Genomic DNA, 17,266 nt, shown 5'->3' with positions numbered 1-17,266 from the left:
TAATTAATTCAGATGTAGTCCGTGGCCAGGGTCAGGATGGTGTGACTAGAAGTGAGGCAGGTACGGGGATCCAGGAGGTTGTGTTGGAGGAGCCGCAGCCCTTGCACTTGTCCAACAGGTTCGAGGCTCTTACTCCCTGTGGGGACAGGAGCAGGGACTGCAGGGAGGATGAGCAACCTGGCCACAGCACCGTAGAGCAGGGGGCTATTCAAGTGGGCGGGGGGGGGGGGGGGGGGGGGGGGGGAGTTAAAATAAATGTTGTAGTGGTAGGGGATAGTATCGTTAGGGGGATAGATAGAGTTCTTTGCAGCCAAGAGCGAGAGTCCCGAAGGCTGTGTTGCCTGCCCGGTGCCAGGGTTAAGGACATCTCCTCTGGACTGGGGAGAAACTTGGAGTGGGAGGGGGAGGATCCAGTTGTCGTGGTCCATGTTGGTACCAACGACATAGATAGGACAAGGAAGGAGGTTCTGCTGAGGGAGTTTGAGCAGCTAGGGGCCAAATTAAAAAGCAGAACCACAAGGGTAATAATCTCTGGATTATTACCTGAGCCACGAGCGAATTTGGCTAGGACAAATAAAATTAGAGAGTTAAATGCGTGGCTCAAAGACTGGTGTGGGAGAAATGGGTTTTGCTTCCTGGGACACTGGCACCAGTACTGGGGCAGGAGGGAGCTGTTCCGTTGGGACGGGCTTCACTTGGCCAGTGCTGGGACTAGAGTCCTGGCGGATCATATAACTAGGGCTGTAGAGAGGGCTTTAAACTAACTAGTGGGGGGGAGGTTCCTAGAGAGCAAATAATAAAAATGACAACAGAGAAGGTCATAGACTTAGGTAGCAGTGGGGAAATTAAAAACCAGAGCGTGTCAGGAAGGGGCAGAAGGTATGGAGTAAAAGGTAAAGTAATAAAAAGGGCAAAAGCAGGAACTAAGTGTCACAAAACATCTTTGAAAGTTCTCTATCTGAATGCACGCAGCATTCGTAACAAAATAGACGAGTTAATGGCACAATTAACTACTTATGGGTATGATCTTGTGGCCATTACAGAAACATGGCTGCAGGGTGACAATGCCTGGGAATTAAACATACCAGGTTATTTAACGATCAGGAAGGACAGGCAGGAAGGAAGGGGAGGTGGGGTGGCTATGTTAATAAAGGAAGGAATCACTGTAATACAGAGAAATGATATTGGGTCAAAAGATCAGGATAATGAAAGAGTTTGGGTGGAGGTAAGGAATAATAAGGGGAAAAAAACACTCGTGGGCGTAGTCTATAGGCCTCCGAACAGTGGCAACTCTGTTGGACGGAGTATCAATCAGGAAATAGTTGAGGCTTGTAATAAGGGAACATCTATAATTATGGGGGATTTTAACTATCATATTAATTGGACAAATCAAATTGGGCAGGGCTGCCTTGAGGATGAGTTCATTGAGTGTATTAGGGATGGGTTTCTTGAGCAGTATGTAACTGAACCGACCAGGGGGCAAGCAACCTTAGATCTGGTCCTGTGTAACGATATGGGATTAATTAAAAATGTCCTAGTAAAGGATCCCCTTGGAATGAGTGACCATAACATGGTTGAATTCCATATTCAATTAGAGGGTGAGAAGGTTGGATCTCAAACAAGCGTGCTAAGCTTGAATAAAGGAGGCTATGAAGGTATCAGAGCGGAATTGAGTAGAGTGGATTGGGAAAATAGATTAAAGGGTAAGACGATACATGATCAGTGGTGTACATTTAAGGAGTTATTTTACAACTTCCAAAAAAAATATATTCCACTGAGAAGAAAAGGGTGTAAAAGAAAAGACAGCCATCCGTGGCTAAGTAAAGAAATTAAGGATAGTATTCGACTAAAAACAAGGGCATATAAGGTAGCCAAATCTAGTGGGAGGATAGAGGATTGGGAAAACTTTAAAAGACAGCAAAAAATAACAAAAAGATTGATTAAGAAAGGGAAGATAGATTATGAAAGTAAATTAGCAAAAAATATAAAAACAGATAGCAAGAGTTTTTATAGTTATATAAAAAGAAAAAGGGTGGCTAAAGTAAATGTTGGTCCCTTAGAGGATGAGGCTGGGAAATTAATGGTGGGAAATATGGAGATGGCAAAAACACTGAATGAATATTTTATATCAGTCTTTACAGTAGAAGACACTAAGAATATCCCAACACTGGACAAACAGGGGGCTAAAGGGGGGGGGGGGGGGGGGGTGGAGGAGCTAAACACGATCAAAATCACTAAGGAAGTGGTACTCGCTAAAATAATGGGACTCAAGGCGGATAAATCACCTGGACCTGATGGCTTACATCCTAGGGTCTTGAGGGAAGTGGCGGTAGGGATTGTGGATGCATTGGTAATAATTTTCCAAAACTCCCTGGACTCGGCAAAGGTCCCGGCAGACTGGAAAACTGCTAATGTAACACCCTTATTTAAAAAGGACAGTAGACAGAAGGCTGGAAACTATAGACCGGTTAGCCTAACATCTGTGGTAGGTAAAATTTTGGAGTCCATTATTAAGGAGACAGTAACAGGACATTTGGATAATCATAATTTAATAGGACAAAGTCAGCATGGTTTTATGAAGGGGAAGTCATGTTTGACAAATTTGCTGGAGTTCTTTGAGGAAGTAACATATAGGGTGGATAAAGGGGAACCAGTGGATGTAGTGTATTTAGACTTCCAAAAGGCAGTTGACAAGGTGCCACACAAAAGATTATTGCTTAAGATAAAAAATCACAGGATTGGGGGTAATATTCTGGCATGGATAGAGGATTGGCTATCTAACAGAAGGCAGAGAGTTGGGATAAATGGTTCATTCTCAGACTGGCAATCAGTAACTAGTGGTGTTCCGCAGGGGTCAGTGCTGGGTCCCCAACTCTTTACAATCTATATTAACGATTTGGAGGAGGGGACCGAGTATTAACATATCAAAGTTTGCAGATGATACTAAGATGGGAGGGAAAGTAGCGAGTGAGGAGGACATAAAAAACCTGCAAGGGGACATCGACAGGCTAAGTGGGCAGAGATTTGGCAGATGGAATACAATACTGGAAAGTGTGAGGTTATGCACTTTGGCAGGAAAAATTGTAGAGCAAGTTATTATCTTAATGGCAAGAAACTGGAAAGTACTGAAGTACAAAGGGATCTGGGGGTCCTGGTGCACGAAACTCAAAAGGTTAGTATGCAGGTGCAGCAAGTGATTAAGAAGGCCAATGGAATGTTGGCTTTCATTGCTAGGGGGATAGAATATAAAAATAGGGAGGTATTGCTTCAGTTGTACAAGGTATTGGTGAGACCGCACCTGGAATACTGCGTACAGTTTTGGTGTCCATACTTAAGAAAGGACATACTTGCTCTCGAGTCAGTACAAAGAAGGTTCACTCAGTTAATCCCGGGGATGAGGGGATGGACATATGAGGAGAGGCTGAGTAGATTGGGACTCTACTCATTGGAGTTCAGAAGAATGAGAGGCGATCTTATTGAAACATATAAGACTGTGAAGGGGTTGGATCGGGTGGATGCGGGGAAGATGTTCCCGATGGGTGAAACTAGAACTAGGGGGCATAGTCTTAGAATAAGGGGCTGCTCTTTCAAAACTGAGATGAGGAGGAACTACTTCACTCAGAGGGTGGTAGGTCCATGGAATATGCTGCCCCAAAAAGCTGTAGAAGCTACATCATTACATAAATTTAAAACAGAAATAGACAGTTTCCGAGAAGTAAAGGGAATTAAAGGTTACGGGGAGCGGGCAGGAATTTGGGCATGAGTCTAGGCTCGGATCGGTCATGGCCCTGTGGGTAGCGGAGCGGGCCCAGGGGCCGTGTAGCCTGATCCTGCTCCTATTTCGCGTGTCTAATTCTGTTAGATTCAGGAGATGGTTCTGTGATAGTGGATTGGCGGTTAGGATCAGATCAGCCATGATCTTATTGAATGGCGGAGCAGGCTCGAGGGGCCGATTGGCCTACTCCTGCTCCTATTTCTTATGTTCTTATGTTCTTCATCCTTCCGGAGTATTACTTGCAAGTATAAAAAGCAATAATTATTGCCCAAATCAGTTTCCTGTTCCATGCAGTGAGCCTTGACCAGAACATTATTGTAGAGTTGTATGACCATTGCTAACCTTTCTCCCCTCTAGCTTTATAACCCTGACTCTAATCTTACCAGGCAATCTCTCTGTAGGGTTTTAACCAGAGCAGTGTTAGTGTCCGTGTCCATTAACAACCCATCTGGGAAATCCTGCATGAAGTCCAGGTCTTTGAATGTTGGCCTGCATTTCTCACGCTCTTTTCTTGAAGCCCGCCGTTTGTAGGTTGAACCTTTTAAATCATACTTCATGTGCATCTTCACTACCCGTGGCAACACATTATTCATCACTGCCACTCGGATGTTTTTGCCACCAGACTGGACGCAGTAGAGTCCATAAAACTTTGGCAAAAGCGTCCTTGGGTTCTGATTCAGGTTCTGGAAAAAAAGAGAAACTATTTTCAATGCATCAGTGTAACAAATGAGCTGACAGTCATTCTTCACTTGACTGCAGCACAGCATTATGCTCTAGATACCAAGACATTGAGTCAATTGGATGCCATTTCATTTTTATATTTCACGTTATATTTGACACTATATTGTTATGGGAAACTGTGTGGACATCAGCAGAGGTTGCATTGCCTCCCCACAGTTGAGCAGTCAGCCGACACTCAATGGGCTGAATTTTCATTGAGTCGTCGGGTTGGAGGCGGGACTGCAACTTTCGGGGTTGTAGTCCCGCCTCCATCGAGTTCTAGCCAACCCACGCGATTTTGACTTGATTGACCTTGTTGAGCCCGCCCAGCAGGCTCAGCAGGCCAATTAAGGGCCACCCGGCAACAGGTGATGTCACAGATTGAAATTTCATCTGTCAGGACCTTTTGACAGATGAAATATCAGCGTTTCACAGCTGTTTGAAGCTGTCAAACACTGACAATCTGTACTCCAAGTTAATTCCTTCCTGTCAGGATGATTTAGAGATCTCCCCAGAACAGAAAGCTGAATGCTGCAATTTTTGACAGATCACAGTCATTCTGCTTTCTGTGCCAGTGAGATGAGGGACTCCAGAGACCTAAAGGAAGGCTGTAAAAGTAAGTAAAGGTATGTAAAACTTCTTTCAACACTTTACACACGCCAAACACACTTACCTTTGCACTCATGTACCCATCACTCACCTGAACACCGGACATCTCGACCCCGCCAAGCCCTTCATCCCGACGGTCCGCCTCCTCTAACTTGGCGTGGTTTGGAGCCGTCGGGAATCCCACACTTCAACCTTAAAAATAGGGATTAGGCTAAAAACTGCCTGTTAACAGGCAGTTAATTGGCACTAATCCCCTTCCCGCCTCGGGGAGGCGGGTCCCAGTGCGGGGCAGGTACCCGTCTCCTTTGAAACTGGCACGGAGGCGGGATGGTGTCGAGACCCCCGATTTCAGGATTTTAACCCCCCACACGCCTCCAATCCCACCTCCACGGCCCAATGAAAATCCTGCCCAATGTATCAGATCCCACATATGGATGGGTCTCATAACTTACTGCCACTCACCATCTAGGCCCACATGTGAATCGCTACTTTGGTGAGGTACCAGAGGGCAGCTGGTGTCTGTGGAACTATATTCCGGCAAGAGTCGACACCTTCAAGAAAAGAGGTAGTAAAAAAAAGGAGGGGGGTGGGAAGGAGAAAATTCACTTACCATGTAATAACCTGGAAGCAACTTTTGCAGAAATTCTGCTTCTTTGTTTATGACGGTCTTTATAATAAACTCATCGTCACTAGTCACATAAAACAGAGACCCACTGGCACCAGGATTGGAGAGTTCAATCAAGGGTTCATTGCATAACGAATACTGAGAGAGAACACATCAAAAAGCAAACACTGTTATTTAGAATCCAACTTTTGCCAATACATTTATCACCAACTCTCCCACACAATTTTTTTTAATGGCCTCTATCTGCACTGTGGGGTTTCTGTACTTTAAGGCACTCCCCCATTTAACATTGACAAAATAAATACATTTTAAAGAAACAAACTTTTCTGAACAAGGAACTCAAATGTTCATCTCCAAGGAATCCCACCAGGTAGGGTCTCCTACTGCCTGATACACCACATAATGATGTCACTGACAGGAAGAGTTCTGAAACAGCTGCAGAGAAAGCAATGGGAGCTGCAACAGTGGACACCAAGAGCCAATCAGAATTGCTGGCCATACCCCAGGAAACCACCTTTGCTGATTACGTATACCCATCCCCTGTGAATTACTTGCATTTGTATTATACACATCACTTTTTTCACAATAAGTTTACTTTCCATGTTAAAAATAAGACACTGGCTCAGGATATAATTCAGTTACCAGCACATAAGTATGGGAGCAATGGAAGAGAGACTAAACAGGGTGATTGTGCGACATTGTGTGTGTTATCAGTACTCTCCTGCGATTTGCCACTGGGGAAATCATGGCTAGTCAATCACAAAAACAGTTACAGACAAAATATGAGGTCTTCAGCTTTGCTTGCCTTTACAATAAAATTCTAATTGCACTTGTTAATCAAATGACTTAATATACTTGATACAAAAATGAAATTGTCCCAGAAGACCGAGCAGATTTAATGACTCAAGTATCTTCCCTCTCTTCCTCAATGCAATTACTTTAGGATGATTCAGGTCACTATCTTGGACTTTCATCAGATGGACAAACTATGAAATAGCTGGCATGATGAAAATCAGTTTATACTGTCAATCTCAAATCTATCAACTGTGTCACTGAAGGGTAAATCACACAAATGGCAGGCAGAGTAGTTTGATCTTTGATTAGCGTCTATACAATTTTGAAAGAGACCGTTGTAGAGAGCTGTCTGGAAATTTCTAAACTCCCATTCAGACATCCAAAATCTATTTCATGTAAAAAAAAAAGTATTTTTTCCACTTTGTTTGTCTGTCTGATGAAGTGAAGGAATTATTTATTAATATCTCAATGGATTTTCATTAGCAGCAAACCTCAGAATGCAATCCATGATTCCATCCACACCCTTCGCCATCATATTCCCAGTTTGGTTTAGACTCTGGAAAATGTGGCAACTCTAGTTTGATCAGTCTCACACGGCAGAGTTTTTCTCTGCATTTAAATTGCTTGTTTTGATGTCAACCCCCATTCCTGAAGGTTACCTTTTGCAAAAGTCCTTCTAACACAAGTACTAAAACAGCTTTATGCATTGATGTTACAAATATTCTCCAATTCCCCCTCCCTGTCCTCACTGTTTTGCTTGTAACCCACCATCTTGGATCTGCATCAACTGTGGAAAAATTCCAATATCACTCGAGACTATTTGAGACTGATTACACCTCTGGTCAAGCCAGTGATTTTCTCTTCCCACTTGCTTAGAGTTAGAGAAACTGAAGCAACTCCCAAAGGAATAAGGTTGACTATCCAGCCTTTTTGCTTTTGCCCAAGAAGATCATTGAGCAAATTTAGAGCCAAGAAAGCTACAGAGAAATCATTTTAATATTAAACAGCCAGGGTAGAAACATTTAATAGTGCTAGAGTGAACAGAGATGGGAGGTCAGCATTACCAGCTCCCAAAGTAAAAAGCAAAGCTTGGTGCCAACAATGCTGGTGGCAGCTATCGTTAGTGGATGGTGCTTTTAAACCTTAAGTGAAATCTGGAGCAGTTAACATATATTAAGATAACAATATTCCTGGTCTTTGCAAGTACTTTGCTTTTTGGGGAAGTTAGAGGTAGGTGGTTACACCATATATATTTGCATATAAGCCACACCTTTTTGAAAAGCAAAATAAAAAACTTAAGCTGGGCTGGTACTATATGGGAGTGAAATTTTTCCAGTGGACGGTATGCAGGGCAGCCTATATGGTCATCAAAATGGTACTCATCAGAATATCCACTGTGGATTTTTAAAAATCTTGCACTGGTTCATAAATTATAGATTTATTAGCAACATGGAAGTTCTCAATGCTATTCTTAGGTTGATATTTCAGGGATGGGAAGCATTCACAATACACTGGTTGCATATGACAGAAGAGCACAGATTAACCCAAGGGCATTTCCTAGCACATAAAATTGAATTCACTGTCCAAAGGAAACAGAAAAAATCTTAACTAATGAAGAAAAAAAAGTTTCTCTGCACAGAAAACACACCACTGCACACTTCGTGAAACAAACTCAGTTGGTAAATGTACTGTACATCATGGTACTGAGTCATAAAGAACAGGATGACCCCACACTTGAACCTTGGTCTATACTGAGTTACCTGTTCTTAGCCAATATGCTATAACTGGCTTCAGTGCTCCTGTACTGGGTGGGGGGAGGAAATCAGCCCAGGCTCCCATTCCTGATGGTTATCTAGTAACCTTGGTGAAAGGTATGGCTGTGAACGTGTCAGTTCAGGACAGAATCTGGGTCAGCTGCAATGACCTTCAGACTCAGAGTGGAAAACTGTCCAACATTCTCAATCTAGGCTCACACGTGAAGAATGGTCACAAGCAAGATGCCAGAGGGACACTACAGAAACATGGCTCAGCACGATTCCCACATATCTTACACATGATTTGTTTCTCTCATCTCCACACACTGGTGTGATCACTATCATTAAATCAACCTAAGCGGACAGCAATGGTTTTCAGGCCATGGAAAATATTTCCATTTATAGATTTCCACAAGCAGAGTAAAGCCAACCAAGATGATCGGTTTAAACAAAGAGCTTATGCTATAAATACAATGGCACAATTGAATACAAAGACCACCACCAGTAATTAATGCTCGATGTTGGTTTATCTTATTGCATCTTAGACATAATCTTCCCGGTGAGTGGTAACAGGATATTTCAAACACAGCGAAATACTCCAATCAAGATTCTCAGAGCAACTGGCTGTGATTACGAAGTACATGGTACAATTTCTTTTACCATGATCTTCTCCCGGAATTGCTGACTTATGTTGAGATAGCTTCACAGGAATCCTGTGCCCACCAACTACCCACCCAGGTGGCCATTCTTCATCTGCGACCCTAGAAAGCGAGCGTCGACAGGCCAATCGACAACAGAATGAATCACAGCCAAGCAAATTCCTACCCTACAACCAACATCCATACACTGATATTTTCTAGCTGGGGGGGCTGGAGAGTGATATGGAACCCTTATTGATTTGCTTTCCCCCCTCACTAGCCCAGGCACATTGAGCTGAACTGTAAAAACACATCAATAGGTAGACATAGTTGTGTCTAAGACAAGTGCAATTGTTAGAGCTTTGGCATTTGATCAGCCAGTTTTTCTAGATGCACAAAAGTAAGCCAAGTCTTAAGTATAAAGTAATTAGAAGATACAGATTAGTTAGAATAACACATTAGTCAGAAGTTAAATGAGTGTTAAGATGGGTGAGGAAAAGATGCAATGTTTTTCAAATTTTGTGTTTATTTTAGCTTATAAGATGAATGCAATAATGGAGTGTTTTTTTTAACCGCATTCAAGTTATTTAAGCATCAGTGCTATTTGAAAACTTTCTAAAAATGACAGACCCAGAGACACAAATTCTCAGGATCTAATAGCTGGAAATGTTAGCAGGTTAGTTTACTGGTAGTACTCCATTTAACCATCAGCCTAAACACAGCACAAGATGATTTTTAAATATCATATTAAGACACCAGTGATCAGCGCAGAACCAGTGAGGTTAAGCATAACTGCAGGCACAAAAATTACCTGCAAACTCGAACCATTAGCCATCAACATGTTAAAGATGATCTGCAAAGGATTCATATTTCTTAGACGTGACCTTAATTGTCACAGTTTCTTGGGGGGGGGGGGGGGGGGGGGGGGGGAACAAGAGACCACAGCACCATTTGAATGTATGTATATAGAATCCAGAGTGGTCAGTAGGTTCATTTAGCATAATGGTACCTATAGGAAACATTTAACTTAAAGCCAACACACTTTAAAGTTGTATAACACTAGTTTTTCTCCTCAAATTTCAGTCTCCACCTGCTACAGACCTGCAATTACAGATTCCTCACTCTGGGGTTACATCGTTCTCTCCAGAAATAGCCCAAGTTTGAAAGGGCAAAGTCTTCAATTCTACTACAGGAAACTGTGTGTTATCCGGAGGCTAAATGTCCGGCAAGCTCGAGCCACCAGCAAAAATCAGGAGCCGTTTTGTTTCTTTTCGTTGCTTTTTTCTCAACAGTCAAGCTCTGCAAGGTCTGTAGCTAAGCAACAGCTTCAGCTAGAGACGCTTGCCGACTGTTTAGAAGCTGTTGCTAAGCAACAGGGTTTGTTGATTCACACAGAGCTGAAAATCTCTATGTTTCAACATTAGCGCTGGAGTGTCCGGCAGTTTTGAGGGAACGGCAACAGCTCGGTCCCGTCGGTGCCGGATAGCACAAAGTTTCCTGTATTGTGTGATCTTGCATAGCACGTGGACATACAATTAAAAAAAAAAATCACAAACCCACCCACCCTCATTACCCTTCACTGAATCCCATGACAACATTACATCCAATTCACTGAGAAAGGGAGCAAGAAAGATCTTGTATTCTTGTCGCAAAACACAAGTCAGCTAAAAAGCAGTTGTGGCACACACTGCACAAGAAAGCCCAGCACTTAAAATAACCACACTCACCAAATAGTCATCTGGTCGAATGCCAAAGAGTTCCCTAAAGTAACGAAATGCCATTGGAGCATAGGTCTTGAATCTGAAGTCAGGAAAGTGATGTGCTGGAGTCAAGTTACTACCTTCACTGTAAATTAAAAGAAAACTTGAGTGCCAAGATATACCAAATTAGGTAGAAATATGCACCATATCACTGCTGCGCAAAAATTGTATTGCACTTACCATATGCAGCCAAGTGCAATCCCAGTTTCCAGCATAGTCCAACAAAGCCCTGATGAAATTATCAACTTGCCTCTCTGCATTTAAACCCACTGAGAATTGCAGGTGTCCAAAAATACAGACAGTGGTACACAGTACCGAAACCTAACAGTGCTAATCTAAGTTTATACATTACATATAGATGCATTAAAATGTATGATTACAACATAGAGTTCCCATTTCATTATATTTCAATGCAGCAATTTAATAAGACTGTCTCTGGAGCTCTCAACATACCAGTGAGTGATTCAGACATATTGGGAGTCAAGCTCAATCTTATTATAAAGTATTTGAATAATTATGGCAAGTTTCTTCAGCATCACCACCGCAGAGTCGCTCCAGTGTTTAATCTCACCATGCTAGTTTTAGTTAAACCATGCAACAAAATCAGTAGTCAAAGGAAAAATGTTTCTAAAACAAAGGACCCAAATAAATAACTGACCAGTTTGATGTAAATACCTGGACCATTTGTTACTTACTACTTTGTCACAATTAAAATTTGAAGAAGAAAGCAATTGTGTTTACATCAGGGCTGTCCACCGATTTAAAAAAATCATGATTAATCGCAATTGAAAATGTTAATCTCAGTTAATCTTGGGTTTAACTGCATATTTAATTGATAAAATTACTGCATCCATTTCATTCAGGTTTGTTTTATTACTGGTGCTATTATATAGAAAAACAAACTGACCTCTATTATGAAGAGTATTTCTATGATACTGGAACTCAGTTTGATAGTAGGTACAAGTAACCGTCTTTCTATTCAATTTACTATCAAAGTTTAAAAAAACTTCCCATGCAGAAGTCCTTCTCTTAAATAGTGTTCGCTCCATAATGCTTCAGTTTACCTTCCCCCCCCCCCCCCTTTCGATTGCTTTCTGTTGAATATTGGTTTACTTTAACCACAATTAGTTTTTTAATTCACTTGACAGCTCTATTTATACTTTTATTTTTAGCTGTCTTCCCTTTTAAGGAAGGCTCGCTGCCCTACTCAGCCACATTCAGGCTCTCTGCTCCATCCAACCCAACCTGGCGTCTTTCTGCCTTGCCACCCAATCCAGAATGACACTTTCCCAGCCATCCAACATAAAGTGGCAAGTGTTATTGCCCACTGACTGACAAGCTTCCTTTATTTTTTTTCCATCACCTGTTCTTACACTTCCTGCCAAGAAGGGTCAGATGGCTAGGAAGCAATAGCGCCAAGGGCAGGCACCAGAGGATTGTGTCAGGTAAACAAATCATTTTATATTTTTAATTTGAAAGCACAATAGGAAGGATCGGTGGTATTTGTAAACAAAATATGGAACGGAACTCCTTTTTTTGTTAAAAAACCCAGTATTATTTCCCCAGCTTCCACGATTAACGTGTTAAAACATTAATTGCCAAAAAATGAATGTGTTACTCGCAGAAGTTAACTGTGATTAATTGACAGCCCTAGTTTATAAAACACTTTAGGTCCTCAAGTCCAAAAGCACTTTACAGCCAATGAATTACTTTTAAAGAGCAGTCATTATGTAGAAAAACACAGTAGCCAAATTGTGCACAGCAAGGACTTGCAAACAGCAAGATGTAGGTCCAGTTAATCTTTTACCACAAGAAAGGTGAACAATTCTTGCATCTTATGTCAGCTTGGCTCAGTGGTAGCACGGTCACCTCTGAATCAGATGGTTGTGGGTTCAAGCCAGACGTGAGCACATTATCTAGGCTGACACGTCAGTGTATTGCCGAGAGTGCATTGTTGAAGGTGCTGACTCTCTTTACTTCAGGCAGTTGCCTAATTAAGTTTCAGCATGTGCCCCCATTTTTAAAGGGGCACAACCAATAAGGACTGTAAGTTAAAAAACCAAAGTAAAAGGAAAATTAACAAATCAAATTGAAATTCCATTTCCAGTGGTGATGATACACTCTAGTCCCTCCGGCGCCCACCGGTCGCAGAAGGCCTCGTATATTGGATCAGACATTAATACGAGGTCCTGTCTGCCTATGTGGAATTTAAAGATCCCATGGCACTATTCAAAGAAGAACATGAATTTCTCCTCGTGCCCAAGCCAACATTGCTCTCCCAACCATTAAACACAGATTAACTGATCATTAATTTCATTTGATGTTTGTGGAATCTTGCTATGCACAAACTGACTGTCACATTTGCCTACATAACAGTGCCTGCATTTCAAAAGTAGTTCACAGGCTGTGAAGCATTCAGGGATGCCCTGAGGACATAAGGAGCTACATAAGTGCAAGTTCCTTTTTATCTTGTCATTTTGGTTTAGCCTGTGAAGGCTTGAACTACAAGAGGAGAATACGAAATATTATGCCTCAAGCACTGTCCAACGCACCAGACACCACCTTTGGTTCGGGGGCACGGGTCAAAGTGCTTAGCAATTAAAACAGTAACAGACACAGAAACATAATTAAAAAGGCATGGAAAGAGTTGCATGTTTCAATCAATTATATGTGCACAAAAGTTTTACTTGCAGTAAAGACTGACTTGCCTAGGAAAGAATATGCTTTCAACCACGTAGAAGTCCTGCATCAGTACATCCCTTTCAGGCTTCGAGCTGAGGTTTCCTACTGTGTATCCAATACCCAGCTGAATGGCTCCTTTAAGAGTGGATGAAGTTGTCTGCAATATATGTATGATGATCAGGTTATCCTTTATCTGTAGGAGGCAGAGCTGTGGTCTGTTTACTTTGTGTCCTGAAACTTGTCTAGATCTTAAGCCATGTCAACAAGGATTAAAAGGTTAAAAAGGCCAACACGTGATTTTATTACTGTTTGAGAACTTCACCAAATGTAAAGATACTGCAGATAATTTTATCAGCTACTGTTTATCAGCTTAGCACAAATTTCAACTGAACACATATCCATATTAGCTTTAGCAGAACTGAAGCAAGTGTTGACAAAAGCACATTTCCATAGATAAGTCAGATTGGCCCACGGTTTTTGTATTATAAACAGTTTGTATTATATAATTATTTAGTTTTAGTCTTTAACACTGCTCTTTGAAGGCAAGGTTAAACTCAACCATTTGATGGCCTTGATCCTAGATGCTTATTTGGATTATGTAATGAGACCAGCAGGCAGGAAATCAGGCAACAAGTTGATCGAGGCAGGTGTTCCAGATTACTGTCTCAGCAACATTTCAAACATGTTTTAGTCACTTTGTACAACGTTTTAATGTTGGAAATGAAGGACATAAATCAAGGGAAGGTTGAACTTGACTTATGAAGCCATCCAACCAGAACAACTGACATACATTGGCTTTAAAACTTATGGGGCTTATTTTAAATAATTACTCAGTGCACCACTTAAATAGCTTAACATCCAAGTATGCTCACTTTACATCTCGAGTTACAGGTCTAGACAGACGAAAACTTTTGGGGGAGGGGGGGGGAAATCGACCAATTTATTGCAGAAAATCGTATCAATTTGCAGCTGGATCATTAGGCTGCATCTAAGCAAGAGGTATAACTTGACATGACCCAGTTTACTGAGAGGAGCCAGAGTCTCACTGGCATGGCTACTGAACAACAACTTGCATTTATATAGCACCTTTAACACAATAAAACGCCCCAAGACGCTTCACAGGAATGTTATCAAATAAAATTCGACACCAAGCCACACAAGGAAATATTAGGGCAGATGGTCAAAGAGATAGGTTTTAAGGAGCGTCTAAAAGGAGGAAAGAGGTGTAGAAAGGTGGAGAGGTTTATGGAGGGAATTCCAGAGCTTAAGGCCTTGGCAGCTGAAGGCACAGCTGGCAATGGTGCAACAATTACATTCGGGGTGCTCAAGAGGCCAAAATTAGAGGAGTGCAGATATCACGGCGGGTTAGGGCTGGAGGAGATTACAGAGATGGGCAGGGGCGAGGCCATGGAAGGATTTCAAAACAAGGATGAAAATGTTATTTATTTATTTATTTAAAATCAAGGTGTTGCTTAACCGGGAGCCAATGTAGGTCAGCGAGCACAGGGGTAATGGGTGAATGGGACATGGTACGAGTTAGGACACTGGCAGCAGAGGTTTGGATGACCTCAAGTTTTAGAGGGTAGAACGTGGGAGGCCGGCTGGCTGTGCGGCCAGGTGTGCATTGGAATAGTTAAGTCTAGAGGTAACAAAGGCATAGATGAGGGTTTCAGCAGCAGATGAGCGGAGGCAGGGGCGGAGTCGGATGATGTTACGGAGGTGGAAACAGTGATGGCACGGATATGTGGTCAAAAGCTCATCTCGGGGTTAAATGTGACACCACAGTTGCGAACCAACCTTCTTGTACTGAAAGCCAAGGTTCTTAGTATAACCTCCAGTCCACAATCTCCTGGAAATATTGCAACTAATTGTACTCAGTGAATCCCTTTGACCCAATCACTACAGAAGATAGCCCAATTAACAAGGGGAAAAGCCCAGCACTTAATTATTTTACCTTTGAAAATCTTGTATTGTTCAAATTATTCAAGCCAATTTCTGTAAAGAAAATAGGCTGGCCAGAAAAAAATAGTAAATAGATACACAGATCACAAAGCATCCAATAGAGAAACACAGGTTAACATTTCAGGTTGGGAACCATTGTCTGAACTCAGACTTTGCGGTTCTCCATTTGAAATATTAAACTTTCTCCTCTTTTCAGACACCAATGGACTTGGCACATTTCCAGAATTTTGTTTTTGTTTCAGATTTGACATTTAAAGTTTTTCTTTTTATCTCTGCAACTTAACGATTGCTCAGCTTTAATGAGGTGCAGGGTGGTCACCTTCAAAAAGTTCTTCTCCTGCTTCCCCAATAGAACTAACCATTTTATTTTGTACGAAACAATTTTTTTTTATGACGACAAATTATTGCTTTAAAATTCACAGCTGGGGCTGCACTCTAAACAGATTAAACTCTTACCTATGACATTACAATGATCGCTATCACAAAGTAAAATAAAAATGAACAAAACTGGCTAGGAAAGCCTGTTTAGCTGAGAATTTTAAATTCAATTTGTACACAATGCTAAGACGGAATACCTTTTTGTATGTAGTTTCCCCAGAAGCATCTACTCCCCTGTGCCCAATCTTTTTGCCTGTAGGTGCATCTATATTTTCAGATGAAGAGGGCATCTTGAAAAGAATACAAGATATTAAAAGATGTTGATTACAAATTACTTCTGTGAGAAATTTGTAGTATAGCTGTAAATGCTGCTCACCTCAACCAAGCCTGTTTTTTTACTGAAAGATTCTGTAAGTGAAGAGAAAGACAAAACATTTATAAGTTGCAACATCAGACTTGAACAGGAATTGAGACTAACACATGAATATAGAACAGGAGTAGGTCAGTCAACCTGCAGTGCCATTAAGTTAGATCATGGCTAATCTGTAGCTCAACTTCATGCCTTTGCTGCACATCGATCGATACCCTTACCTAAAAGAAAATCTGTATCAGATATTTATAAACACACAAGCATTTCCCTGTTCACTTGAAGGCACTGAACCACACTACAGTACAGTTCCACAGGCATTGGCAGCCCTCTGATGCTTCATCCATGGGGCTATTTGTCATGTGTGCAAGCAGGTCATTGTACCAAAAGAGACCATCATAGTTCAGCCTGACCCTGTCCTCACCTCATGTATGCACAAGTGTGAACATGACTGGATAACTATTAGGAGAAGGAATCCCGGCTGATGGTGTCCCTGGATTAGTGGGGTGAACAGGGGCCAATGCATCACCCTGAGCTTGAGTTAAGATCAGCTAACTCAGAACAGGGGCTGTTCTTGGGCTCTATCGATCAGGTACATAATAAGCATTTCCCCTTGCATCTGGGAAGCTTCACATTATCAAACATTACAGACATTTTTAAATCCATTCCCTATTACTGCATTTGGTGATCTTCACATTGAATAACTCAGTAATTTTAGCCCGATTTGCAATGACTTTGGCCATTTAACAGAATTCAATTGTCAAAGCGGAAATCAGATTAAGCACTGAGAACTGCATCAGTATTCCGGGTCAAATTCAAAAGCTAGATGTAGCATTTGGCTTTTGTTATGTCTTCTGAGCCAGGAAATCTGGACGCAAACCAATTCCATTTTCTTATGTTATTTAGCATTGAATATTCAGGATTTTTTTTAAACAAAATAAATACTTCTTAAAAGACTTCAGTTAACAAAAAAGCTGTGCTCAATGAATGTTTGCAGTCAGCAGGATTTAGACATCAGAGGTTTATAGATTCGACTTGTTTTGATCCATCAACTGCCAGAAGCATGCCTCATGTTTAATGGTCAAGATATTTGCATGTGTGCCCACGTTACCCATTATCTGGGACAAAATCATTTTGTTTATGAACAAGCAGCTTTTCATCTTTGCAAATTTTTCTTTCCTTTTCTCTTGAAGGCAATTAT

At 41.5% G+C, this 17,266-nt stretch overlaps 1 protein-coding gene across 3 annotated transcripts in view; it reads right to left on the bottom strand.

Moving 5' to 3' along the window:
- LOC147108276 (phosphatidylinositol 4-phosphate 5-kinase type-1 gamma-like) overlaps positions 1-17,266 on the bottom strand; it is a 164,166-nt gene that overhangs the window by 84,415 nt on the left and 62,485 nt on the right. For 2 of the 3 annotated variants that reach the window (XM_086004836.1, XM_086004838.1), the window contains exons 3-9: positions 16,075-16,106; positions 15,896-15,988; positions 13,385-13,515; positions 10,644-10,761; positions 9,728-9,769; positions 5,715-5,867; positions 4,159-4,458 (exon numbers count right to left, since the gene is read on the bottom strand). In XM_086004836.1, coding sequence (XP_085860962.1) covers positions 4,159-4,458; positions 5,715-5,867; positions 9,728-9,769; positions 10,644-10,761; positions 13,385-13,515; positions 15,896-15,988; positions 16,075-16,106 — 869 coding nt within the window. The remainder of the gene's footprint in view (positions 1-4,158; positions 4,459-5,714; positions 5,868-9,727; positions 9,770-10,643; positions 10,762-13,384; positions 13,516-15,895; positions 15,989-16,074; positions 16,107-17,266) is intronic. The other variant, XM_086004837.1, reaches the window with a different exon arrangement.

This window comes from Somniosus microcephalus, chromosome 13 (assembly GCF_052327205.1).
Source record: "Somniosus microcephalus isolate GS21.2 chromosome 13, FLI_Smic_1.0, whole genome shotgun sequence".
Taxonomy (NCBI): Eukaryota; Metazoa; Chordata; class Chondrichthyes; order Squaliformes; family Somniosidae; genus Somniosus; species Somniosus microcephalus.
The sequence above is the reverse complement of the archived record's forward strand: the minus strand, read 5'-3'. Positions and strand labels throughout refer to the sequence as shown.